At 41.3% G+C, this 27864-nt stretch overlaps 1 protein-coding gene across 10 annotated transcripts; it reads left to right on the top strand.

Annotated features, from left to right (window-relative positions):
- The first annotated feature begins 216 nt into the window (after positions 1–216).
- Positions 217–27243, top strand: LOC128266577 (sodium/potassium-transporting ATPase subunit alpha). Of its 10 annotated transcripts, XM_053003172.1 has the most exons (12): positions 9784–10031; positions 10098–10214; positions 11252–11394; positions 14213–14293; positions 15659–15790; positions 15858–16124; positions 16192–17973; positions 18392–18607; positions 19103–19197; positions 25200–25374; positions 25782–26014; positions 26089–27243. In XM_053003172.1, exons 3-12 carry the CDS (start codon positions 11383–11385, stop codon positions 26207–26209), a joined length of 3114 nt encoding a protein of 1037 aa, XP_052859132.1. In that variant the 5' UTR covers positions 9784–10031; positions 10098–10214; positions 11252–11382; the 3' UTR covers positions 26210–27243. The 10 variants fall into 10 exon arrangements, with proteins under 10 accessions (XP_052859129.1, XP_052859128.1, XP_052859130.1 ...); XM_053003171.1 differs by having other exon boundaries at positions 9784–10214; XM_053003169.1 differs by lacking the exons at positions 9784–10031; positions 10098–10214; positions 11252–11394; positions 19103–19197 and adding exons at positions 217–307; positions 22887–22981.
- Positions 27244–27864: the final 621 nt, after the last annotated feature.

Here is a 27864-nt window from a genome sequence, read left to right as displayed (position 1 = left end):
CAAAAATTCGGTCCCACTAAAAAGAAAAACCTCTCTATTCAGACGAAACTTTTCGTCGATCTGGGTACTAGAAATATAATTTTAATCCTGTCAATTTGTAATACATTTTATTCCATTTCATATGCACTTAGCGGAGTCAACCTCCTTTCCAGCGTTGCCATTCTTACGTTAGCGATGCCAAGCTACACTCCAGCGTTGCCAGACATTCGATTATTTCTGCTACTGAGAAGGTGTTACAAATTGAGAGAACGATAGTAAATTAATCGAGTTAAATTAAAATAACATGGCGTTAAGGTCGGATTACGAGGTGAGCTGAAATAAAGCCAGAATTACCAATGAAAACTAAGTTAGTTAAGTGCCAGAACAGTGAAGTGCAAAAGATTGTTAGACCGTGAAATTAAAAACCAGGTCGAAACCATATTGCTATAGGTAAAACGCTGAGCGGGCGTTGTTTTTAGTGGGAAAAATCGAAGCCAGTGTGCGCTGGTGTGGGAGTGTACGTGTATCTGTGAGTTGTGTACGTTACTGTTGTTGTTGGTGCTGCTTCTATTTGTTTTGTTGTTGTTGCTGGTGTAAAAAGCAGCAACAACGAATCTGCGGCGACGCCCTAAGAAGTTCATTAATTTGTTCGTAGGCTTTCGAAAAACTGGAACTTCAAACGAAATCGAAAATGGGTGGAGGTGGAGTTTGTAATCCTATTGGATCTGGTTCGGCTTTTATCTGCTTACCTGCTGATCTTTAAAAATAACTTGGCTTTGGCCTGGTTTTTGTGTTTTTTTTTCGGATTCGTATTCGGATTTACTTCTAATGCGATTTTCTCTCTTTGAGCCTCTCTCACTCTCACTCTCTCTCTCTCTTCCGTTTTCCAGGTGTGCTTCGTTTTTTTGTGTACGCTCGGGCTTCCACGAATCGCATGTTAGCCCTTAGCTGTCATGCGCAATTCCCATTTTCCAACTTCCAGGTTTCCAGGTTAGCAAGCTTTCCGCTTTTCTGTGCCTGGAAATTTTCCAGTTTTCGGCTTACATAACCGGTACTGCCGCCTCCTTCCTAACCACGCCCCATTCCGCCGCATCTCGCAGATTTCATTATTGGAAACTCGAGCCCTAAAAGAAACTACCCTGCACCGAACTGAAAGTTTATTTTTTCATTTTCGGTGCTTTTCCCTTTTCCCCCTTCCGGAATTGGTGTCATTGGGCCGAGTCGTGCGGTTCTAATTACACACACTCGAACATTAGCGTAAATCGGCGTACTTTTTCCGTGTTTCTTTCTACCCGCCCTTACCGCCGATTACTAACTAAATGCCCCACCGATGACGCCACTTAATTACACCGCAGACGTTAATGAGTTGTTCTCAGGGCTGCTGTTTCTACGCAGGCCTCTGGCTTTGGGTTATTCCTAAGGCTTGACATCTTTGGCCCGTTTTCTCAGCTCTATTGATTTTGGGGCTTGACTTAAGGCAGGGCACTCACACAAGCACAGTGCCACGGCGGCCTGAAAGTATGCAAAACTATCTGCGAGTAGCATACCTTCGCTTAAAACGCACAGTGGAACGAGATATTAGGTTTTTAAAAAAGGGCAGCACCAACATAACAATTTTCAAAGCGTGTATCGCTTTTTTGTACCGATATTAACATGTATTTTTGGGAACAAGTATGTCTATCAAAATAATTTTCTTAAAGACTCTTAAAATTGGAACTACATAATTGTTAAATTACATATTGCTCCTCCAAAACATCTACGTTTTGTTATATCCAAACCCACTGTACTTTGTGGAAAATCTATTATGATTTCACGCACAAAATCCGCGTAGAGCTGAGATATGGGCCTCATTCCCCACTCCCCACTAAAATCCACACCCCCTCAATTGTCGTATCTTCGTTTTGAATGCTGAGTCATGCGCTTTCAATTTAAGTCAATTTAAAAAAGCACAGAAAAAATCAAGAAACTATGTACAATCCGACGATGCTCTAAGAACAAGCACACCAACATCGCTATAATGAAGTTTTCTTGCTTTTGATGTGCGCTTCATGAGTAAATGATATGTAATTGAGGGCCAGCCGAATTCAGAACTACTTGGTATATATCTGTATCTACACGTTTATCAGTCGAAAAACGAAGATAAAGCAATTAAGAGTTTACGGCCAGACAACTACTGCTAAAGAATGTCCGCCAGCGTGGCAGGTTCAGTTATTATCAGCAGCTATCAGTATTGACATCACATTGGTGGTTATGTTTATATTATGGCCAAGATATTTTCGGCTCCCGAACGGGCCAGGCCCTCTTCTCTCTGTCCAGTTTCACCCGGCTTTTGCCTTCGCTTGGAGATTTTAATTTCGTTTTAACAATTTGCTTATGGCCATAAAAAGCGACAGCGATAATAATTACAACTGGAAAATACCAGAAAAACGTCTGACACAGACTGGGTGACTTGCTTTCGGCAATCAAAGCGTGCCAACAAAATAATATTGGCCGTTTTAATTCAATTACACGCCAATAAAAATCTAATCAACTGACAATGGCGAACCGTTTGGCGTTTGGCGTTAGGTGTTTGAGCTGTTCTCGCAAGTAGGGGGCGAAAAAGGCATCGTGGTCCGGCATCAATTGGCAGTCATCGCAAGACGTGAACAGTTAGCACCTCGTCTATTGACTGTTTGCTGTCACATCCAAAGATTGCACTTGACAAGGACTCCGATTTGTTTCGATGCGGTGCGATATTTGGCACTTGCCGGCCCAGCTTGCGTCAATGGGGAGGGTTTTAATTACCGCGATTGCATAACCCACTGCCAGGGGTTTGGGACTCAGTTTCCCAGGTATCTGTATCTGTATCTGTATATGCTGGCTGTCGCTATATTTACCTTTCGTCTGCTTATCAGATAACGCTCGACCGCCCCAACGCTTGTAGATTAAGTTTTAGAACGGAACGTTGATTTATCTTCGTTTTCATTTGTTTTTGAGTTTGTATTTTCGTTTCTCAGGGTCCATCGATCAATAGACTTCGAAGGGGTGGCTAGGACTTGAAGGGGTGCCTTCTCTGGCTACCTGAAAACAAGGTTTAGGTCGGGCTATTGAAGGGCAGAAGCTCAACAATGGCACTATTGTTCCACACCGGTTCAAACGAGTTTCGAGCGGTGAGACGAGATCTTTTGAGCCCGCCTTCTGTCACGCACTTAATATTGTCTGAGCGACAACAATTACCGCAATTACCCGAACGCATTGTGGGAGGAAGTAAACGAGCTGGGCCGAGATTAAGCCGGTGCGCCTGGGCAATCTGCAACGCCGAAGGAAATGACATAACTGTCAAATATTCGTTTGGGCACTCAACTCCGCAGACTCTTTGATTCAATTGCCGGGTAAATGGGGAAGGCATAAATAATGAATAAACACAGAAGCCCAGCGGGTCTGGCCAACTATTCTGGATCGAGTAAATAAATATGTATATTTTATATCCCGCCCGAACTCGTTGAAATCGGATTTGGCCGCCACTGGGCCGTGAGATTTCTTCTGGCACTGGAGATCTATAAAAAATAGCGAGGCCTAGATTCATACTAGCGCATATAGACAAGTATTCCATTCGCATACCTGCCATAAATGCGAAAATGCTGGCATGTCGAAATGGAAATGGAAATGGATAAGAAAATGTTTTCCAAACGATGCAGACAATTGAAAGATTGTTCGAATACTCTTTTAGATATGATATGTAACTCAATTGTGTGTGAATCTGTGCCTGTTTCTTTTGATTCGCACTTTGCTTGGCGGCTGGCTGTCGCTTGTCGCTCCTTAAATCGTCATAATAAATTTTTATTTAATTTAATGCCTCATATGTGACGACAATATCAACAATTGCCGCCACTTACACACACTCGCACAATGGTCGGCCTGTCCGTAATTTGTTTTAATTTAAATACAATTTAATACACGTTGCTGACGTTGCTCTTCCACTGGCGTTCGCATTCATGATCGCCCCGAAATGCAAATGCAAACAAATTACTATAAGTAGCAGGCCAATGCCAATGTGCGATGTTTGGCCGGCTATTTGGTGGTAGCCGAAAATAACCGGGTTTTGGAGTCGAATCAAATTATCGCACTGCTCGATAATGACAAATAATAGAGGCAAATAAGTCGGGTAAACAAATAACCGTCGACAGCTGTAATTGATTTTGGGTTCCGCGGCACTTGAGCCGAACTGGTTTGCGTCGTGACCAGGTGAAGTGCGTCAGTGGATGGGCGATGGTTCCGATAGATAGCCCGGATACCTGATAAGGTCCAACTGATTCCTGATTGTCATTGGAGGCACACATACATAGTACAGGTACTTCGGGTTGCCGGGCAACCTTGGTGAGGGGATCTGGGTAGCATTACCTTCCAGTAATCGCAGTTCGGATCCCTTGTATGTATTCCCACTGTCTTCCAATTAGACGTGCCAACGTGCCACAAATCGCTGGCTCTGACTGCTGCCGCTTAAGTAGGTTAGCCAGCACGCTCTCAATTGAGGCTGATTTAGTGCAAAGCGGTTCACTGAGCGGTGGCGCGTGTCAGCCCGATGCACCCACCTAGCCCACTCCAAGACTCTGGAAAAGAAGGGGCTACTATTGATTTCTGGGTGTCCCCAATAACAACAACCCCTTGAGGCACGTGATGATCACGGCGAAATGGGGTTTTCAACTCCCAACGCATCATCAAAAAACACAAACAAGTTTTGTTCGCTCTCTAAACATATTCCCTGAAAAATAATTTTATCAATAATGAAAAATACTTTTTAAGACTAATCTTATACAATTGGTAATGACTTTCAAAGTATATTCCAACTGTAATTAACGAAATCCCAATATTAGATATTAATAGAAGGTGTTTGTATTCATTTTTTGTATTTTTTCTATATGCAATTTAGGTCGCAAACGGCAGACTACTGCTTTTTAAGTAAACTACCTAATTTTTGTACATTCCCAGTTCTTAACCGCTTAATAGTAATCTTATCATTAGTGTAATAAAGTACAGAACAAAATTCTTCCTTGCAAGCTTTTTTTATTTTAAATTTAAATTATTTTCTGGATCCCGAACTTCCCTTAATGTTTTTTTAATATGAAGTCTTGCTGAATAGACATGCAAAGTTGCCTAACCATCATTGCAATCTATCCCATGCCTCATGTATTTTTTAAAAGAACTCCTCTATCAGTTGAATTTATGGAGATGAAGTGGCAACTTGTTCTCGGTTTTAGGGCACGCATATATATTTACTCGCCATAAAAAACGAGGAAAATCACTCTTAAGCAGCAGCCACCGCTGTGCGAACTCATTTGGCCAACATATTGGACCCGGCCCCCTAACCCATGACAGCCCCTTCCGCCCAGGCAGCTTACAGGCAATGACAAGTGCACACACGGGCTGAATGGGCTATAGAAAATGCTTGTGCCATACTAGATAGCTGCTTTGCTTACTTTATTATTATGTATATTTTAATTTTGATTAGAATTTATTGCTCCATTTTCGGACGGGCGGTCTCCGGCGGTTCGCATTACCCAACTGAAACTCAAAGCCAAGCGTTGTCTGTCTCTGTATCCGTAGATGAGATGGGATGGGATGGGATGGGCTGAAATAGGATGAATATGAATCCAAGATCTGCCCGCCCACAACGATGCAGCCCAGTCAGCTGCTGTCCATTCCCGCAAACCGTGAAATCGGATTCACAAGGTGGCTGGTGGCTGGTGGCTGGTGGGCGGTGGGCGGTGGGCGGTGGTAGGAGGCGATGGCGATGGTAGAGGCTTATGCTTTCCATTGCTCTACTAAATTAAACGTGGAATAACAATTGGTTTTTTCCGGGGCATTTCATTCAATGCTGCCCGCCGAGAGATGCCAGTGACTTTCCTTCATCGTTGCCGTTGTCTAAGGTTTTTCTCATCTTTTTAACTACTATATGAGCTGGATGGATGGTCGCTTCTTTACAATGGGAATGGCGTAAATTAGACGAGCTATGCTCGTAAATCTATTGTCATAAACGCCTACGAGGAGCAGCGAGCAAATTGCTTCGAATGGCATCATAGACTAACTAGAGCCGCGGATACCGACATGGATTCGGATCGAGTTTATACGATGCCATATCATGACTAAAGTGTGGAATACAAATATTAAGATAATACCCATATTTTAAATATACCTAAGAGGTACATATATAATATGCTTAATATCGTTTGTTTTAATTAGGCATAAGAAAAATTTAATTTATCTGATAAATTTAAAAAAGTTAATGATATTTTCAAATATTAGTATTATCATTTGTAAGTATATTTGCAGTAATGAAATGATTTCCAGTACCTTAAAAAATATATGCAATTTATCGCAATACCTTTTCCTCGCACGACCATTGTAGGCAGTCTGCCATTCATGGCGAGAACAGACCCCCCGGGGGTCAAAGGGAATGGCAGGGGGTCACACATTTTAATCAATGCTCAAGTACAACAGCCCGCTGTCAGCTTTATGGCTCATTCGGGCCAGCCACTCGTGATGCGAGTGATTATGCTGCACTCGGTCTCGGACTTTCTGACGCCGTCTCTGATTTCTGTCGCCGCTTTGCCAGTTTTGCCAGGGCCCAGGTCATGAACGCCATTATGCAAGCGATTCGAGGTCCGCCTCCCACTCTTCCCCCCCGAACGGCTCCACCCACGCCACGCCTCCTCCCCCGCTACGCCCCCTAACTCACACCGCCCGGAGGACTGCACTTGCCAAAGGCAATTAGCGAGCTGGCCAAACTTTTAGCGGCTGGCTGCCAAACCAACTTGCACGTTCTTACCCTTTTCGAATGCAAAGTGCGAATGCAACTCCTACAAACTATAGTGGAACTTTCCGAAATCGAATGTTAAATTATAGAACTGAATTTGAGCCAGCAAATGTGGTATACCAGATTAGATCAATTCCAGTTCATTGCAAGGACATTCATTATCATTAGTATCAGTAAACTACTTTTATTTTTAATGTGCACAATTACAATATTTAATATGAGGTTAACGCACAAAACGTAATCTGGAAATATACGACCTTGGGTCATACATTTGTTTTGACTTACTATTATGTCCTTGAATTTTCATGAAATGAACACAAAAGTTCGATTTAAAGAAAATATACTGTTCTTATCGTTGTGCATCCAGTTTTTGTATTTGAATTTGGAATTGTATTGGGGTCTTAGCACCGAGAGTGGCTAGTTGACTTTGGCACCCGCAAAGTGGTAAAGTCATCAGCACTGCTTCGCTTATTGATTTTGCCTAAAAGTCATAATTGGCAGTAAAACAGACCCTTTTTGTTTAGGCAGACCCCCGCGTAACAAAAACATCTAAGCCACAGCCATAATTTGCATATTGATTTTCCAGAATGCTGGCACTCAGTTTCCACGGAAAGGAGGCGACACGTGGCGGGGGCGTGGCCGTGGTAGGTGGAATATCCGGAGGTGACTGATCGATGGCTAGCTTGATATGCAATGACTGCGATATAGGTCGCCGTCTGAACACGTCAATCTGACCGATGGGACATAGGCTGGGCTGTGGAACCCTCGTCAGTTGACCATTTGTCAGCTGAACCCATTGACGAGCCATGACGTTACTCTATTTAACATAAGTATTTGCTCACGAGTCGATTCTATGGGTCACCCCGGTGATATCTGGCCAAAGTTTATAACTTTATCTATGTATCTCAACGTTCATTCCGGTTGCCAAGTGTTTTTTGTCGTGTCATTACATAACTTGCTATTTGGCCAGCACGAGTGGGAGAAGTTTTGGCGGACACAATTGGCCAACACGGTCACTTAACTCGACATTTGTTTATTTGTTTTGGCCTCCTCCCCGACTCCTGACTTCTGAGCCTGTGGCCATATTGATGACCCACAAAGTGAGTTGGAGTTCATCTGGCCGAGACACTCCTTCAGCGGACATCACATGCGATTCGATAAGTTGATAAAACGTGCACGATTCCGGGCAGAAATCTGTATGGCCCCAGTGGATCGATTGGGGAGCGATTTCACCACCCCCTCAGCTCCGTAAACCAGAGTCTGAAACTTGTCCCGCTGCCTTTTGCTGGCACGATGTTTTGTATTGATTTTCCGTTGGATTTTGTGCACACGAAAAAACCAGAGGGGTCTTATCAGTAACCTACCAACCAAATATATGTGTACACAAGTCTATTCGAATTTAAGAAAATTTATTAAAATCTTAAAAGCCTATAGCATAGTAGTAGTACAGTATATGTTAACAGTAAGGATTATATAAATTGTGAAATTGTCTAGGAAATGTACTCTTCTTATATAATGACCTGTACTATTAATACTTCAAACCATCAAAGTATGTTGACTTATTTAGGTTCAAAATACTTTGAATTCTCAGTACAACATTTTTCTCTCAGTTTATTATGTACTGACCAAGTGCGTATCCATGTGCTTTTTTTGTATCTGTGTTAGCAACATTACGTGTAATTAAATCCGAGTTACAAGGGACCCAAAATAGACCCAAGGTCCAAAAAGGAAATTACTTGAGTCCTTAAGCCAGTCGTGGGGTAATTTCACCCCCGTTCCATGCCACTTTGCCTATTAATGTGTTAAGTAAGAATAGGCAAAGCTTGGAGTCTCGGGTAGACATTTGTATTCATACATAGAACCGTATACGGTTCTTAGATTGAATATGGATTGTATAATTTTGAATATGAGTGGCAAACGAACCACTTTGATTTACTGGTGGCCACGGGGAGGTTTTCTACTTAGCCTCGGGGTTTGTCCATATGACTGGATGCTTAACCCGAGTCTGAGTAATTGTCATCACTTTTGTGGGGGATGGGTACAGCTGGAGTGACGTCATGCAAGGGCTCGATAAGACGGCGTTTCCAAAATGCCAAAGTTGTTGGCCTGCCTTTTTTATCAAACGCTTTGTTTTCGTTATACAATTTATGTAGATTTTTGCTCTCTCCCTCTTTTTCTCTTGCCATCCCTCATTTGTGCCTCCCTATTCTCTCTCCCCCTCTCTTTCTCCAACTGACACACATTCCGCTGCTCGCTGAATCTCCGAGCTGCGCAGCCAACCCCTAGGCAAACAACCCCCTTCCCCTCCCGCTGTTCCAGTTTCGAAGTGCCCGCGCTCCATTCCGCTCTTGCCGCTCGTTGTCTGCCCCACTTGTCACACTGCCATAGATTTTTCGGCTGGAAAGCTCTCTGCCACTTTTCGCACGAGAGGCTACAGTCAAAAAAATAGTATAGCGATACGCCATAATGTTTTAATCCTAAATTTAAGAACATATCATTGTGACATTTAAAGTATAAAAAAATATACCTTAATTGAAAAACAATAATTTTCAATATTTGAGGTTAAAATATGTTATGCGAAAGGTTCATACTTAAATATCAATTTAGTTGTATTTTTTCTAAATGTTGAAATATTTTCTTAAACTTGACATTTTCATTCAATGTTTTGCATTCCGCAGCTGGTCTTAATAAAATAAAATCAGTGAGTACAACGCATAACTTTTTTCAGAACTCGTTGACAAAATTTTTGATATATTTAATATATATTTAAATATATTTAATTAGAAAAATGAAAATTAAGTCATTTGTTATCAGTTCGGAAATATCTTTCTGATATACTAATTATTAGTTTCTGTAATGAATGGGCTAGTTTTTTTGCGAGTGGAAGAGAGCAGTGGGGCCGCAGCGTAACATCTGCTGGCGCTGCCGAAAGCTCCCGCCGCGACGCCAACGTCGCAGTCGACAGAACGTTCTATCCGAGAATCGAGAAAGCTTAACCACTCGCGGCGCGCCGAAAAGTTTCAGTCGAACGGCGAATTTGAACTGGGAAGGTCCAACTGTGGTAGCAGCTATCTCGTCTCTTTGTCGGGTGGTACAGTACAGCTCAGCTCCCCGCCGACCGCCCGCCCGCCCCCTCGGCGCTGGTGTGTGCTCCGCTGCTCTGCTTACACAATAACTGTGCATCGATTGAGTCCAGCTAGAAGAGAAAGCAGCAGGACTAACTCTCGTTCGACAAAAGGATTTCGTTTAGAAAGCAAACGTGTGTGATCAGTATTTGTTGTCTTTGTCTCGTTCCAACGCGAATCTAATCGAATCGGTTTTTTAGTGCTGAAAAGAAGTTCAATACTGCTAAACGGGGTAGTTTTCTGCGAAAGTCCCCAAAACAGAATTCGCAACGCCAAGCGCAAAAAAAATTGTGTAATAGCACCTAAACGTGTAAAAGGTAGAAAAAAGCAAAGAAAAAAACGAACAAAAAAAAAACCAAGAACTTTCCATGTCTGCTTAACTGCAGCGCCCACCGACCCACCGGACGGCCCACCACCCTATTAGGGGCGTCGAGAAAACGACAACGTCCTTGTACGGAATCGATTTTTCCAAAACTTCATGCCTGCCGTAATGGATATATACATTTGTAACCATCTGAAAAGAGCACAGATCGAAAAGAACTGTATGTTGAGGCATTTTCTCGGGGCAAATGGGAAAAATGCATTTTTCAAATGGATTTGACATAAGTTTTGCCAGTGTGCAAGTGATCTAGAGTGATTTTAAATGTGTGCTAGAGAGAGAATGCAGAAATAATGTTATTTCTCCTTTTAATTTGGCATTCAATTTGGCGTTCATGGCAAGCCAAACGCATGTCCGTCCGTTTTTTTTTTCTGTCCGTCTGCCTGTCCGACCGTTTCCTCCGCGTCGCTTTCGTCTGACGTACTTTTGTGGCAATGAAATCGTTTAGATTCAATTGACGCGATTTACATTTTGGAATAGCAGTAATTTCCTGGCCAGTGGCCACCCCACCACGAATGAGTGGATATAGCATTATAAAGCTCTGGGCCCCCGCTGACGATTTCATAATTCCGCACAAACAGCATAAAAGAGGGGCAGGAATAAGTCTTGGAATATTTCGAGCATTTTTCCTGCCACTCTGCGAACTTGCGCCCCTAACGGGTTTCTCTCTCTGCGCTGTTTAACGTTAAGCTCGCTCACTTTCGGATTTCGTTTGCTCTCTCTCAGTCTCTCTATTTGCCATGTGCCGTTATTCGGCATCCTGGAAACTGCAGCCCGCCTGCATTTCCATACTTCCATTGTCTAATTCCACAACTTTCCCGTGACTCCGTGGCCTTCCAGCGGTCCACTTGCTGCTCCACCGCCTCAGCCTTCCAGCGCCCGCGTATCCTGTGGATTGTTGCATAAGCCCGATTCGCTTTAACCGTTTTTTCGCTTTCCTTTAATCTTGCCCTTTTGTAACTTTTCTCATTTCAGTTGTTTTATTTTATTTTCCCGTTTTTATTTGTTACCCCGTGTTTTATTTGCATTTTGTCGATTGCATTTTTGTTTGTTGATCGCTTAACTGTCTCGCCTCTAATAAGTTTAAACAAGAATCCGCAGCCATTATGAGTGCTCAGGTGGGTAATCAAAGCTGACAAGCTCAGAAACATTTCACCTCTCATTTACGTATTTCTTAATCATTTATAATTTACCTTGACCGCTGCGAGCATGATTAATTTAAGTTAACTTTATCTAAGGTTTTCATAATCTCGAGGTCGGGTTTACATAACCTGTCTTCTTTACAAGAGGGAATTTGATAAGAAACTGAGTCGTTAGGGTTTTGGAAAATCGGGGGCTGGAGTTCTTCAAACAGAGCATGCAAAACGTGCGAAAATTAAGCTAACAATTAGCGAGGAATTGTTAATAATGCATCAATTGAATGCTCAGGGAACTGAGATCATTAACAGTGAGTAAAGCTCATCCGGCTTTGCAGTGAGGAGCTGTATCTGGGGTTCACAAAAACAAGTCGAGTTCACAGATAGCTGGTGAGTGAAAATGCATTTCTAAGATGCTAGATACCAGACACGATCTGTTATCATGTCCTAAAACTGGTTTTTATTTTTTTTTCGGTTGCTCGGGGAAATCGAGCCTAGGAAAACGGTTTTGATTTCCGAGTCGAATGCTTTGTATTCTATTAATTCCAACTGGACACCTTCCCCTTGCACCTGATCGTCTGAGCCGCTTCAATCTGGTTTAAAACTGGTTCAAAGCGACACTTGCACTCACCTGCCGGCGAATGCACCTTCGAAACGTAACGTAACGAAACGAAAGCGAAGTGCCGATGGCGACAATTTGTGCGGCTTAATTCGCTTGTTTTTGGCTACGCCCGCAGCTTTACACGTTTCCCAGATACTTTTGCATTGATTGAACAATTAGCGTGTCAATTCGGTGCACCGCTCTTTCCCCACTTCCCCGTTGACTTGTTGTAAATTGATATTCAAGTTCAAATGCCAAATGGTTTGCGGCGAAATGTGCGCAAACCGTTCTGTTCAGGCGGGGAAGCAGCTGGAGCGCAGCCACAGATACATTTGTATCTGTTCGCCTAATTGGCTCGCTGGCTGGCAGCTCGCAGCTCGCAGTTCTCAATTCTCAGTTTGCTATTTTCCATTTCGCTGGCTTATGTAAGCTTTTCTGTGGCTGGCCGGCCATTGTCGCATTTTGATTTAGATACATATATCGCCTCGATCTGCATCCTGGCCCCCAAACCCAAAACCCAGGCCCTTGTTTCCAAATACTGTGCCACTTGGCATTGTTTCGGATCAATTGAAGCATGAAAAGCGCGATTAACTTTAATTAATTTGTATAGGAAAATCGGAATTAGCGCCATTGTGGGAAAGCTAGGCGCTTTCCGCCCACCAAAGTCACGGCTAACAATTGTTTTGCACTTCCTAGGCAGGCGTAGTATGTAAGCTTAAGTTATCATTTAAGGCGTAATCTAACCAACTTTGATATCTAAACTTTAATTCCTCTACCAGATTGTCTAGCACTTGAGAAGGAATCTTAGAGAGAGAAAAATCAGCGACTCAGATTTAAAGATACGAAAGTCGCCCCCCAGGCTGATCGATAGTTACTTGAAAACTTGCCACAGTGCGTAAGCCAAAAAGTAGAGAAACCTTTCAGTGCCATTTCCCCGTAGACACAATTCTCAATTCGATTTATTTCATGCTGGCGTCGCGTCCTTAATTGAACCAAAAAACTTGAAAGCAAGAACATATAATGAAAATAAATAAATCAAGAAACGCCAGGCCGAAAAGGCAAGCCAAACAAAGCGTAAGATTTTCGAATATAGTCCAATACACTCGTACGTTGGCTGCCATGTGAGCGCGACAGGTTTGCGTTCTCGCCTTTTCCCTCGCCATCGCATTTATTAGTGTATACATACTTTTCTCTCGAGACATTCGTATTTTTAATTAATTTGATTTGTTTTGATTTCATTCGACCCCTCAGTTTGCATGGTGTTTATATTGCATACTTTATCTTTTGAATTCAGTTTTTGCTGATTTGTACGCTCTTTGCTCATTTTGTTTGTAATTTTTTAAATATTAAGAGTGGAGCGCACCATGAATGAGTCACGACGCACAGCAGATAACACTCTGTAATATGCGATGGGGTCGAATTTTGGCTACCGCTTGCTGGAAAGCCTTTCTATTGGAAGTCTATGTATAACACATGATTCATTGTCCTTTGGCAGCTTGGCAAAAGTTTCCCATTTCCCATTTGCGCTGAATCATCAAAACAAATCGTGTGTTGCCAGGCCAACAACAACCGCAAGACCCTTGAAACGCCTAAAGTTTGAGTTCAGAATTACTGTATGCATCATAGCCTATCATATTAATGTTTATCTTAAGTGTATTTTTAGTTAATCTGGTTCATCCAAACATATCATTTTTTTATTATATCTACATGTGTGTACTTTAGAAGTAATAAGGTCATTGGCTAGCCCTGATAAAGTGAAATCAAGAATATGATAAATAGAATACATATCCGAAATCTTAATTCAAATGAATAAAATTTGAAATACCAAAAAAAAAATACAAGTTGTTGGTTTTTTATAAAAAACGATCTAAAATTATAAGAATCAAAACTTTTCTAATTACTTTTAAATTATTGAAATATTAATTTACTTTGAATAGATTGTTTAAGACTTGATTACGTCATTTACATCACTTTACCAGAGGTAGTTAATATCCCCCTTTTATTAAGAAATATAGCCATATCCATAGTATACGTCTTGTATTTGTTTATGCTCGTTTTTCGTTTTGTTCGATTTTTGATTTTTATCTCTTTCCCCTAAAATACGTTATTTTGTTCGCCCATCATCGACATCATCAATCAAACACCACCCTACAATCAATCGACCCACCAAAACCCAAACCACAACCTTCATGCGCGAAGCATGGGAGAGCGGACTCCTATCGAGTCGCCACGGTTATAGCCACCGATGACGACAATCGCACAGCCGATGGCCAGTACAAGGTAAATCGAATTTTCCTCACTCACACACATACATATCTTTCATCAGCCTTATTTATGTTTTTCACTTTTCACACACTCTGCTTCCTTTCGATTCTGTGCGCTTTACTAACCCACTCCGATCCAATCGATGTCCCTTTTCCCGGTCTATAATTGCACTTATTATTTATTATATTTGTTTAATTTTGGGCATTCTTCCAATGGCATTTACCAAGTTCGGTTGACATTTAGAGGGAATTGGCGAAATGTTTACAACACCTATAAATAGCTATGCTTCGCTATGTAACGGTGGCCAATAATAACGCCATAAACGTAGCCATTTCAAATTTTTTTGAATCATTTTTCATTTTTCATTTGCTAGCCACTTAAGTGTAGTTTTTTGTTCAAAAAGTATATTGCCTGGAATTTTTAAGTATTGATACGAATCGTTTTTAGCCAGCTTTCAGAAATTTTCCAAATGATCAGTAATTTTAATTTGTTTGTTTCTTGTTTTGCCTTGATTGCATGGCAACCCCAACAATGACGTCAGAGAGCCAACAACATTGCGCGTGCTTCTCGAAAAAGAGAAACACTTATAGACACTGTTAAAGATAGAATGCCAGACACTAGACAGCTGCTAAGACTATATATAATATAATATTAGAATTCATTTCATGTTATTTGGACTCTATTTCTTTTTTGGCTAACTCAGAGGCTCTCGAGGTCAGCTAATGCATAGTAAATATATATATTTTTATCGGCAATACAGGAAAAGTTAATTTTCATTCATTTTTTTCCCTTTTTTTTGTCATTCTTGTTTAATTTCTTTTGTTTGAATACGTAATATTTGTTTGTAAATTTGCCTGTTGTTTTGTTTTGTGCACCTCAATTCATTTACGTGCTCTTCTCATTTCGATCGCGAGCGACATTTAGCGCGCATTTCGCATGCCTTAGGTTAGTAGAGCTTTACGTATAGAACGGTCGTTTTGAATATTCTCACGCTCGAACTCATTTCGGAATGGGTTCGCCCCCATTCGATAACGTCCCCGTGCACAGGTTTAAAAAACTTTTGAGAGGTAATAACGTTGATTGACCAAGGGTAAGTAGTTAACAGTGGTTCCGGTAAAATTGAAATTATCCCTTACTCATAATGGTATACGGTGTCTACTCTGTTGGAGGTTTCTTGAATCCTAACCCTTTCAGTAAACTTTTCCCTTCTTCAATCTCTAACCAGTACCAAACACTTTGAGTAATACTGAACACTCTACACCTTTTCAAAGGCTTAACCAAGGCATGAAGTTAATCGAATTTTGTGTCGGCTTGTGGGTCTAGCACTGCAGTACTTCATTAATTTCGCCCACTAATAAAATTTTCCTCTGCATTGAACAGTCAAGACGCAAGATGCCGGCCAAAGTAAACAAAAAGGAGAATTTAGATGATCTCAAACAGGAGTTGGATATCGACTTTCATAAAATCTCTCCTGAGGAATTGTATCAGCGCTTTCAGACACATCCCGAGAATGTGAGTTTGGTTTGCGGTAGATATGTGAACTAGATTTGTAAACTGAACCGTCTCTGTTCTTCTGCAGGGTCTAAGTCACGCCAAGGCCAAGGAGAACTTGGAGCGCGATGGTCCCAATGCGCTGACGCCACCCAAGCAGACACCCGAATGGGTGAAGTTCTGTAAGAATCTGTTCGGTGGCTTCGCCATGTTGCTGTGGATCGGTGCTATTCTCTGCTTCGTGGCCTATTCTATCCAGGCCAGCACCAGCGAGGAACCGGCCGACGATAATTTGTATCTGGGTATTGTACTTTCCGCTGTCGTCATTGTGACGGGCATTTTCTCATACTATCAGGTGGGTGTCTTCCGAAATCTGGGCAGCATAAGAATGGGTTACTAACGGTAGTGTATGTGTCCCGCAGGAATCGAAAAGTTCTAAGATCATGGAATCGTTCAAGAACATGGTACCCCAGTTCGCCACCGTCATCCGCGAGGGCGAGAAACTCACGCTGCGCGCTGAGGATCTCGTCCTGGGCGATGTCGTTGAGGTGAAGTTCGGCGACCGTATCCCCGCTGACATCCGCATCATCGAGGCGCGCACCTTCAAGGTGGACAACTCCTCGCTGACCGGCGAGTCGGAGCCGCAGTCTCGCGGCGCAGAGTTCACCCACGAGAATCCGCTGGAGACCAAGAACCTGGCCTTCTTCTCCACCAACGCCGTCGAGGGCACTGCCAAGGGTGTGGTCATCAGCTGCGGCGATCACACCGTCATGGGCCGCATTGCTGGCCTCGCCTCCGGCCTGGACACCGGCGAGACGCCCATTGCCAAGGAGATCCACCATTTCATCCACCTGATTACCGGCGTGGCCGTGTTCCTGGGCGTCACCTTCTTCGTGATCGCCTTCATCTTGGGCTACCACTGGCTGGACGCTGTCATCTTCTTGATCGGCATCATCGTCGCCAACGTGCCCGAGGGCCTGCTGGCCACCGTCACCGTGTGTCTGACCCTCACCGCCAAGCGCATGGCCTCCAAGAACTGTCTGGTGAAGAATCTGGAGGCCGTGGAGACCCTAGGCTCCACATCGACCATCTGCTCCGACAAGACCGGCACCCTCACCCAGAACCGCATGACGGTCGCTCACATGTGGTTCGACAACCAGATCATCGAGGCCGACACCACTGAGGATCAGTCGGGTGTTCAATACGATAGAACCAGCCCTGGCTTCAAGGCGCTCTCTCGCATTGCCACTCTCTGTAACCGTGCCGAGTTCAAGGGAGGCCAAGATGGTGTGCCCATACTCAAGAAGGAGGTCAGTGGAGATGCCTCCGAGGCCGCTCTGCTCAAGTGCATGGAACTGGCCCTCGGCGACGTGATGAACATTCGCAAGCGCAACAAGAAGATCGCCGAGGTGCCGTTCAACTCCACCAACAAGTACCAGGTGTCCATCCACGAATGCGAGGATGCCAACGACCCGCGCTTCTTGCTCGTAATGAAGGGAGCTCCCGAGCGCATCCTTGAGCGCTGCTCCACCATTTTCATAAACGGCAAGGAAAAGGTACTGGACGAGGAAATGAAGGAGGCGTTCAACAATGCCTACATGGAACTCGGAGGACTGGGTGAGCGTGTGCTCGGCTTCTGTGACTTTATGCTGCCCTCCGACAAATATCCCTCCGGCTTCAAGTTTAACACCGACGACATCAACTTCCCCATCGATAACCTGCGCTTCGTCGGCCTCATGTCCATGATTGACCCGCCCCGTGCCGCCGTGCCCGATGCCGTGGCCAAGTGCCGTTCGGCCGGTATCAAGGTCATCATGGTTACCGGCGATCACCCGATCACTGCCAAGGCCATCGCCAAGTCTGTCGGCATCATCTCCGAGGGCAACGAGACCGTCGAGGACATTGCCCAACGCCTGAACATCCCCATTTCCGAAGTCAATCCCCGTGAGGCCAAGGCCGCCGTCGTCCATGGCGCCGAGCTGCGCGATGTGTCTAGCGACCAACTTGATGAAATCCTGCGTTACCACACTGAGATCGTATTCGCGCGTACCTCGCCCCAGCAGAAGCTTATCATTGTTGAAGGTTGCCAGCGCATGGGTGCTATTGTGGCCGTGACTGGAGATGGTGTGAATGATTCTCCAGCTCTGAAGAAGGCTGATATCGGCGTTGCCATGGGTATCGCCGGCTCCGATGTGTCCAAACAGGTAAGAGATCGCTTCACTCGAGCACATTATGACGCGAAGTTAAAATATCACTAAAATTGGTCAGCAATTTGTACGTTCTTCGCACAAAGATGGCATTCTAAACGAAATTTAAAAATTAACTTTACATATGAGCGTGATATTTTTCTTATCCAAACACTTACGATTTCATGTTAACATTTAATATGGTTTTTTATCGAAGTGATAGGCTGTTTCTTATTAAAACAAAAACAGGGATTATGTTTAAAGCGCGTTAAAAGGTTTTAAGCATGGAAAATACAGTTTTATTTTCCGTTCTGCATCATCAAGTTTCATGTTTTTGGTTTATAACAATCTTGTTGTAAGTGAGAGATGGCGCCATATGGATTTGATATTCTTCTGTTTTCCCGATTGTCTAAATTAATTATGTGATCCTGTGCAGGCTGCTGACATGATTCTGCTGGACGACAACTTCGCCTCCATTGTGACTGGCGTGGAGGAGGGTCGCCTGATCTTCGATAACCTTAAGAAGTCCATTGCCTACACCCTGACCTCCAACATTCCCGAAATCTCGCCCTTCCTGGCCTTCATCCTCTGCGACATACCACTGCCACTGGGAACCGTGACGATTTTGTGCATTGATCTGGGCACTGACATGGTGAGTTTTAGCCCCCGCCCCCAACCCGCTACCCGTTAAAGATTAAAGTTAATGTTGCGATTAAGTCAGTGCCACTCGGGCAAGTTAAATGTAACAGTTGTAGCCCAACCCAGTTAATTGTTAAGAACTAGCCTCTTTAACACTCGCATTGAACGTGAATTGTGCGGCTGACTGCCCTGGCGATCAGATTCCTGCCATATCGCTGGCCTACGAGGGACCCGAGGCGGACATTATGAAGCGCCGGCCGCGCAATCCGGAGATCGATAACCTGGTCAACGAGAGGTAACCGCGCTAGCCTCCGATGCAGTTGAAGCTCCAGCTTGAGCTTGAGAACGCCGCCAGTGCTAGGCTATTGAGTAGTTTAAGTGCTCTATCTCTTGACCCGACCTCTAGCTACCCACAGATCTAGGCCACAACCAAACTGAATTGATTTAATGGACCTGAAATTGTGTAAACCGTTGCTAATGTAATTACCTGCCATAATCCAATACCTAGGTGCCAGCCATTTCATTGGCCTACGAACACGCCGAAGCTGACATTATGAAGCGTCCGCCACGTGACCCCTTCAACGATAAATTAGTGAACTCAAGGTGCCAATCAAGTCAATTTCTACCCCACACTAATACACACACCTCACACCGCCACACTCACCCACTAATCTCAACCACTAAAAAGAAAGAAAACACAAGTCTGAAGTAAAGAAAAGCGTAAATCAAGAGAAAACCATATAACTATAGCATATGTCTTATGTGTATGTGGCTGGATTGTATTAAAATAAGTTGGCCTAAACGAAAGGCAGCGCAAACATCTAACCAAGCCGTTGACACGTTTATGGCTTACTAACTACCCAACTTACTCTTAAGAATGTTATCACTCGTACATGCCCACCCCACCAGCTTTCCTCCCAAATCTCATCTCTGTGACATATGTCCATTCGGTGGCAGATCGCTCGTCATGCATTTACCCATTTATACATAATAACATCTGCTCTGTACATTTTAAGTACAAGTTTATTGCCCACCGTTCTTAAGTTCCTCTCCATGAAAGTTATATATAAAATGTATACATCATACGCATATAACTGATCCCACATGTACAATTCACTCATCCCGACTTTCGATATCTAGCCCAAACGAATACCGACTTCATCTGCCATACTCTAATTGCTCTAAATGTTAATTGGTGTGCGTCGTATTTCGTTATTCTCTCACAAAAATATAAACTCAGAAACATAACGCTCACGATTTTCGTTTTGTGGTGTAACTAACACTGAGTTAACCGTAAGATTCACCCCTCGACGTTATTTGAATTAGACAAATTGATTGGCATTTGTAATGGATTTAAGTTTGTAAAATTTGGCAAAATTGAATATCAAAATTATCAATTGCACATGATCCCTAGCAACCAACCCAACCCAGAATACTTTATATTATTTGAAAACTTGACTCGAGAATTTTCATTAAGTTATGTTTAACTCTGTTCGTCACTCCACACATAAACCATTGCCCAAGAAGTTTCTGCAGCCTAAGTTTGTTTTAAGGGGAGTCCTAAGTTATGCAATTTAGCTTGTAAGATATACCCTATCCTAATGAACCAGCGGTCGTTGTCGTTCCCTCAGCTCAGCGGATTTTTCAGAGTTTTTGTAAAACCATCCCAGGCAGATGATCAAGCAGAAGCACACAAATGAGAGTTTATGTTTCCATAATTTATCGAATTTAATTTCATTTATTTTTTCCACTTCAACCAACTACCAACCGATAAACCAACCCACAACAAACGATCGTTTGCACGCTTAGGTGCCAGCCATTTCCTTAGCTTATGAGACGGCTGAATCCGATATTATGAAACGCCAGCCGAGGAATCCCTTCCAAGATAAACTGGTCAACGAAAGGTAAAGTTTCGCTCTGTGCTGATCTACAATCAATTACAACAATTACCAGAAAAACCAACCAACAACTATCAATCAAGCAAGCAGACAACAGCAAGAACCGAATATCGATTTAAAGTAAAAGACACATATCCGAACGCAAATCAAGATTTTGCATTTTTTACAACTCTGAACCACCAAAAAATTTTCTTAAAACACGCAATGAAAAGCAAATTGAAAACCATAGAGTTAAATTTGTACTTTGGTCGGCCAAAGTCCTTAAAGCAAGCCAAAGTCAAAGTACGCTTTCTTTCTATCTACAAGTCAAAGATAATTAAAATCATTTTACTCTATTTATCTCTATATTATCCGCTATATTTCTGTCTTTCTATATACTAACTTACATATTTTAAAATAGCTTAAGTACTCCTCGGTTGAATGTTGATTATTTGGATTAACTCCACAAACGTTTTCCATGTTTTATGTTTAATGTTTGATTTGGTAGCTTTTCGTTCAGTTTCTGTTTAATGTTCCTTATTTACTTGAATATTCTACAGATCCTTCTAGTTTCTGATATATCCGTTCAGATAGTACAAGGCGTAATTCAAATTGATTAGTAACATTGATTTAATCCATTAAAATTATATTGTACTTGAACCAAGGTGTGTTCTTAGAGAATTCGCCAACATTTCTAATAAGCTATGTCTTAAGCACACTTAAATCTGGGCTCGAGGTCCAACGGTAATCATATATAATATTTGTTTTTAGAAAAAAACGTAATAAAAAATCTTTAAGTATGGTTTATTTTTGTAATTTCTTCATATTTATGGCATATTGTAACATTTTTGATTTGTTTTTGCAATATTGCAATTTATCCAATTATTATACGCTGATATATGTATTTGTAATTTTAGCTACATATTTATTATACAATCTAAATAGATTTTTCAAACATTTTATCAGTTTTTGATGTTGAAGCCACAAAGAATAACAAATTTTTGGAAAGCCTATCATCTCGGAAGTTTTTGCACTTGAAATAACTAGAAGTTGTTCACTCGATTAGGAGTAAAATTGAATCCATCCCTGTTAGTCATAAAGTCAGTTAGTTTGCCTTTCACTTTTCTGCTTAATTTTGGTCAACTTTCGCTCTCTTCTTCACTTTCTCTTTTTTTCTACAATGATTCTTAAAGTGCTTTAAAATACAACTTTGGGACCTAAAAACCTTTCGTGTGACCTCTGAATTTATTGTTTTCGATAACGAAAATATAATTTTAACTTTTATTTGTGTCCACTTATAACCTGGTTTATTAATTTGAATTTATGTCCTACTGTAGAAGTTCTACAGGTTTTTGTTTCAATGTTTAATTTGAAGAGCTTGTTTTTGCGGTGCGAAGGTAAGTGATGACCATGTTGTTTTCTAAAATCGGGGGCTCAGCTCAGAGGTTTCTTTCCATTTCTCTGAGTAATTTTACCGTGGACAAAATGATAGTTTATTACCATCCCAATACAGATCTTTTAAATCTTAGAACTTAACTCTATGCAAGAGCAGGCCTATTGTAATCTTAGTGAGTCTGTATACTGTACGTTTCTACTTATGCTACTCTATTGTTATCGGTAGAAAATCCTTCGATCTCGACATCAATTCATTCACGACTCTTTCTTAACTTAGAGTCAAATCCTATCATTCAGCATCATTCTTTCAATCAATCAGTCAGTCAAGAGTTTGCCCTATATCTTTCTCTACCAATTCTCAGTCATTCATTAAAACGTATTTTGAGTTGTAGTTGACCGACACTCACACAAACCTCCTTCGAACCCAATCGAAATCAATCAAAAACCAGACTAAAATTGTCCCTTGGAAATAATGATACATTACAACGACTTTGCTTAATTTAAGCTCTAAGCCATTTAATACACCCTATAACTACGCATTTAACTACCTACCTACTGTTTACTATAAATCGATTTTTATTGTTACTGGGTGCTCTATGCTCTTTCTGCCCTAGATTAGTTTTAGCTTCGTAAGTGCGTGGGAGCTATACAAAAAAAAAACACAGAGATACTATTTTACATGCAACAACAGATACCCAACGATGGTACTACTTATCATTGCCTCCCGCCCTCCCCTCAGTACTCTGTCTATCTATTACGATCTATTAGTGAATATTAATTAGCGTATAACGAACAAGTATTTACTACTCGCCCGCAAGCATATTTATATAAATATTTAATACAAATATAATTATACATATTTGTAAACTTTAACCAGATTTTCCTTTGTATTTCCCTACATTCTTTCAACTCTTGTTATGTCTTTCTTTTGATTACCAAACAACCAACTAACAAAATTGCAACTTGCACAAATACCGATAACCGAACAATCAATAACCATTAATTGCCATATACCGCAAGATTCCGGCCATTTCACTCGCTTACGAGCAAGCCGAGAGCGATATTATGAAGCGTCAGCCGAGAGATCCGTATCGCGACAACTTGGTGAACCGCAGGTCAGGACAAACTTAACGCTAAGGTTTTATAACAAAAAAAAAAAAACAAAAAAAAAACCAAATACTCCAATATTCAAGTGTTAACCGTCTTTTAGTTGATTAGTTAAGAACTAGAAAATGAACAAACATGCAACCATCTTTTACTTTACGAACTTTGATCTTTGTTTGATGTGTTGTGCATCTTAATTGGCCAACAAATAAGCAACAGATGATCCGATCATTAATCAGTCTATAACATTCAACCAATCGAATGCTAAATTCCAAATTTCACCCTGAAACTTTTGCGACTGTTTGTTCGTTTGCTGATGCGTTCCTGCGTTTTTCTTTGTTTGAATTTAAATTCCACACTCTTGAACATTACAAAAATTTGCTCTTTCTTACGGTTTTGTGTTTTACATAGTTTTTTTACGTTCCTTTTTCTATGTGACCAGTGTTTCTCCTTATGATTTCAGTTTCTGTTTTGAAACTCTTAATGTGGAATGAAATTATCTTTCATATATTCAAAAACAAAAATGCAAAACCATTCCGAAGTTACTTTCCTAAAATGATCTTTTATATTTTCCGATTTGGAATCTTTTAATTACATTACATTTAATATAAAAAATAACCTCTTTATGTATCCCTCACTTAAATCCCTAACTATAAGTGTTACATTTGTGGCGTGTTACTCGCACAACAAACTTTGATCCTTACACAGTTTTATTGTGTGTGCTCAAAATATTCAGGAACATAATTCGTATCCAATCTAAAAGTGTCTGTTTAGCAAACTGTAGTGTCACAAAGAAAAAACGCCCAACAGCTGCTTCTAGAGAATTTGGCAAAGTTAGTTCAAAGAAAAACGCTCGCTCGCTCAACGCTCACCTGCAAAAACAATAACCAACAATCATATACACACACTGAAAACACACAGCCCACACAACAAACATTCAATCAACTGAGCTTTATATGTGGATATTTGCATGTCCACAAGCTCAAAGACAAGCAAAAGACTGAACAAAAACTCAACGAAAACGAAGCTTCTGCCGTTATTCTTAGACCAGTTAGTGCGTTACTTGTAGATGAGTTTGTTCGAGCCAACGACAAAAATAAAATCGCTTAAGTTGTGTTCTAGATACACCATATGATTGTTATATACCAAATCCTTACTTAGACTCGTTACGAAATCTGGTTCCAAGTGCCAAGTCGCGGTAAGTCTGAATGTGAGGGAGGTTGTGCTGAAAATAGGTAAAACTTAACAACAATGGCATCGAAGATTTGTTATAATTTTTTGTGTGCAAAACTCTTACATGTTTATACTTCTTAAGTTCGTGTTTAAGTGTAAGTTTATCATTGCGTTTATGTTTTATGTTTATTTCGATTGAAACTTCCTTAAACGTAAGTAAACGAAAAGGTTGTAGAACTGCATTCGCTTACCGTAGTTATAATGGCACGCTTTTATGTCTTGCATGTTTAGTACTGTATGCCCTGTATTTAATCGCATGTTCAATTAGCATTAACAATAACTTTGCTTTTCACATCCACATCCAATGCAAAATGTAAGAAAGCCAAACAATACAAAGAAATTCTATCGATTCTGCGCCCTCACGCTTTTTGTCAAGTATAAATAGTACGATTTGCTTTTACGCGCTCTTAAGATGAAAAAAATACAACATATTCTAATGAGATTTGCTCAGACACTACTCACGCTATTTAGAGTAAATTCTAACACCATTAAATCTAAACGATAAACATTCATTTGCTAAAACAATCCATAAAAGAGCTTCAAGGTAAAGTGGCACTAACATCAATCTAACTGACTAACCCCGAGTACGGATTAGTACTCGGATCGAGGACTCTACGGACAGTTGCGGTCCTTGGGCAGGGGTTTTGTTTCTCCCTAAGTGTTTTGTGTTTGTTGTACGTGTTCTTCCCTTCTATCTTCCTGTGTGCAAATGTTTTCCGCTTAATTTCAAGCATTTGTTGCCTTTCCACAAAGAATTAAACGCCCTTAAAGTTCGACGACAAACAAAAACCTTGGCCAAGCCGCGCATGTTCCTGTCACAGTCCGATGCCCTAAACTTTACCGCTAGCCAAACCGTAACGAGAAGTGTCTTGCGTCCTGAAAAACAAACCAAACCCAACACAAAAAGAAAAACTGAAGCCTGCTTTTGAGAGTTGTCTAACGAGATTTGCTTGTTTCTCCCCACTTCCACCTTACCCCGCCCCTTCACTAACCTAGGTTGATTTCGATGGCCTACGGACAGATCGGAATGATCCAAGCCGCCGCCGGCTTCTTTGTGTACTTTGTCATCATGGCTGAGAACGGCTTCTTGCCCAGGAAACTGTTTGGCATTCGGAAGATGTGGGACTCTAAGGCCGTCAACGATCTAACTGACTCCTACGGACAAGAATGGGTAAGTTGGTATCTAAACTCTTATATTTACCTGCAAGTTTTTTTATTGATCAAAGCATTGCCATGATTATACGATCATAAATATATATATTGGTTTTTTTAATTGTGATGCAACTCAAATTTTTACAATTTTGAAATAAAAACGAGTTTTACAAATACAAATAATATATTTCAAAAGCATTGGTTAACGAAATCCACCTTTCACAATTTACTTGTTCGTACAAGCATCAAAAAATAAAAATAAATCAGCAAAAGACTAAAATGATTTAAATAGTCGCTTCCAAAAACATGCAAATTACGAAATTTTAAATGTATATAATATGATAAATATTTAAGTAGCAAACCAAAAACGGTTTTTATTAACATATTGGTAAAGCAGTTCTAATTGTATTTCCTGTACTTCAATAGACCTACCGCGACCGCAAGACCTTGGAGTACACCTGCCACACGGCCTTCTTTATCTCGATTGTGGTTGTGCAATGGGCCGATCTGATCATCTGTAAGACGCGTCGTAACTCCATCTTCCAGCAGGGCATGCGCAACTGGGCTTTGAACTTTGGCCTCATCTTCGAAACCGTGCTGGCCGCGTTCCTCTCATACTGCCCGGGCATGGAGAAGGGTCTGCGCATGTACCCCCTAAAGTGAGTGATCCTGAAGAGGTTGAAACGCTTTAAAGGTGTCTAAATAATGATCATTTATTCCCTTGAAATCATAGACTCGTCTGGTGGTTCCCGGCTATTCCATTTGCGCTGGCCATCTTCATCTATGACGAGACCCGTCGCTTCTACTTGCGTCGCAACCCCGGAGGCTGGTTGGAGCAGGAGACATACTATTAAACACCCACACTGCTACACTCCCACACACACAGCCACATGTTCCCACACAACCACACAGAAACACACCCACACCCACAGCCTCAGACACAGGGAGAAACACCCAGAAACCATGGAGAGCAACAAATAGTAATGTTTATGAACCACAAAATCCACACAACCACAGTAATAGCAACAGCAGCAGCAGCAACGGCAACAACAACAGCTACAGATAGCTACAGCAAAAACATATTACGATATATTTTATTTTTTTAATTTAATTATTTAAAGTAAACGAGGAGAAACAAAAATGCAAGCGATAATTATTTTAAACGTTAAGTAAATTTAAATTATAAATTAAAGCTAAAAATAAGATTTAAATAAAGTATAAATGAAAATAAAACAAAACAAAACATAAACGAACAACAATTTCGAAGCAAACACCAATCACAACCAGACAAGAACAACCAGTAACTAAGCAAACAGTAACAACACCATGTTTTTAGTAAAATTATTAACGTAACGAGCTGGACTAAACGATTATTTAAGCCGAAGCTTATCTATACAATAACAAGATCCCAAAAGAAAAGCTAGAGGCATTCTCAAACACACTCACACTCGCACAGACACACTCACAAACACCTACACACACCGATACACAACGCATGACGAGACAAAGTATATAAGAAGTTTAGAGAAATTATAAAACGAAGTAAATAAAAAAGTAAAAGAGGAAAACAAAACAATGAAAAACCTTAGCGTAGTTACCAATTAAGCCGTGAAGAGTAAACCCCAATAAAAACCACAACAACAACCAAAAACAAAAAATGAACAGAACTTAATTTGCAAACTTGTGTGTGTAAACGCAGCTTAGCGCAGAAGAACGAAATATATATATAAACAGAAAAACCACAAGACAAAATGTGAACCGACACGAGGTATATAATTGTTTATATATATACACACATATATTATATGGAAAATTTGATTATATAAATGGAGCTATACAATACACCAAAAAACAAAAAAAAAACCAAAACAGAAAATGAAAAACAAAATTGAATCCATAACGAAATCGACGAATCTGCGCCGGAGATGGGTCCCTGAGCGATGTTTGGAGGCCCGCCGGCGATTCGCGGAGAATCTGCAGAGAAGAGTTTGTTAAAATCTAAAGAAACCAACTAAATGTTTATAAATAAACTCCTTAAACCAATTGACATGCAATATTATGCTTTGTGTGCATTTAAGCCCAAAAGAACTCATGCAGAGATACGGAGGGGTTAAGTCCCCCGATTTCGATGTCGAGATAAAGATACCGTTACCGAAACCTAGCCCCAGAACAAAAAACAAAACAAAACCAAACCAAATACAAAAAGGCGCCCACAAAATAAATGTTTGTAAGTTTTACACGGCACAGCGCCCCAAAATGGGGCAAGCCCAAGGCAGTATTGTGTTTACTTTTTTCTTTGATTGTCTTTTATCGCTTTCCCCGCCCACACACGCCTCCCCAAAAGCAAACACACACATACACACTGGCGCAGAGGCAGTAACGAACGGTTGAGCGGTCAAATTGTTGGCCACCCACATTGAAATTCAACGAATTACAAAGCTTGGCATTGTCGTTATCAAATGAGTGGGTCTGACAAAGCGGCCGCTGGCTTATTGAGATTTCTGAACTG

This window comes from Drosophila gunungcola, chromosome 3R (assembly GCF_025200985.1).
Source record: "Drosophila gunungcola strain Sukarami chromosome 3R, Dgunungcola_SK_2, whole genome shotgun sequence".
NCBI classification, from domain to species: domain Eukaryota; kingdom Metazoa; phylum Arthropoda; class Insecta; order Diptera; family Drosophilidae; genus Drosophila; species Drosophila gunungcola.
The sequence above is the reverse complement of the archived record's forward strand: the minus strand, read 5'-3'. Positions and strand labels throughout refer to the sequence as shown.

What these genes read in the sequence shown, in the direction of transcription:
- LOC128266577 (XM_053003169.1), top strand. Translation starts at nt 284, where the DNA reads ATGGCGTTAAGGTCGGATTACGAG. An exon ending in GCTCCGATGTGTCCAAACAG is followed by an intron (nt 17,974 to 18,391) that starts GTAAGAGATCGC and finishes GATCCTGTGCAG; the next exon opens with GCTGCTGACATGATTCTGCT. An exon ending in ACTCCTACGGACAAGAATGG is followed by an intron (nt 25,375 to 25,781) that starts GTAAGTTGGTAT and finishes GTACTTCAATAG; the next exon opens with ACCTACCGCGACCGCAAGAC.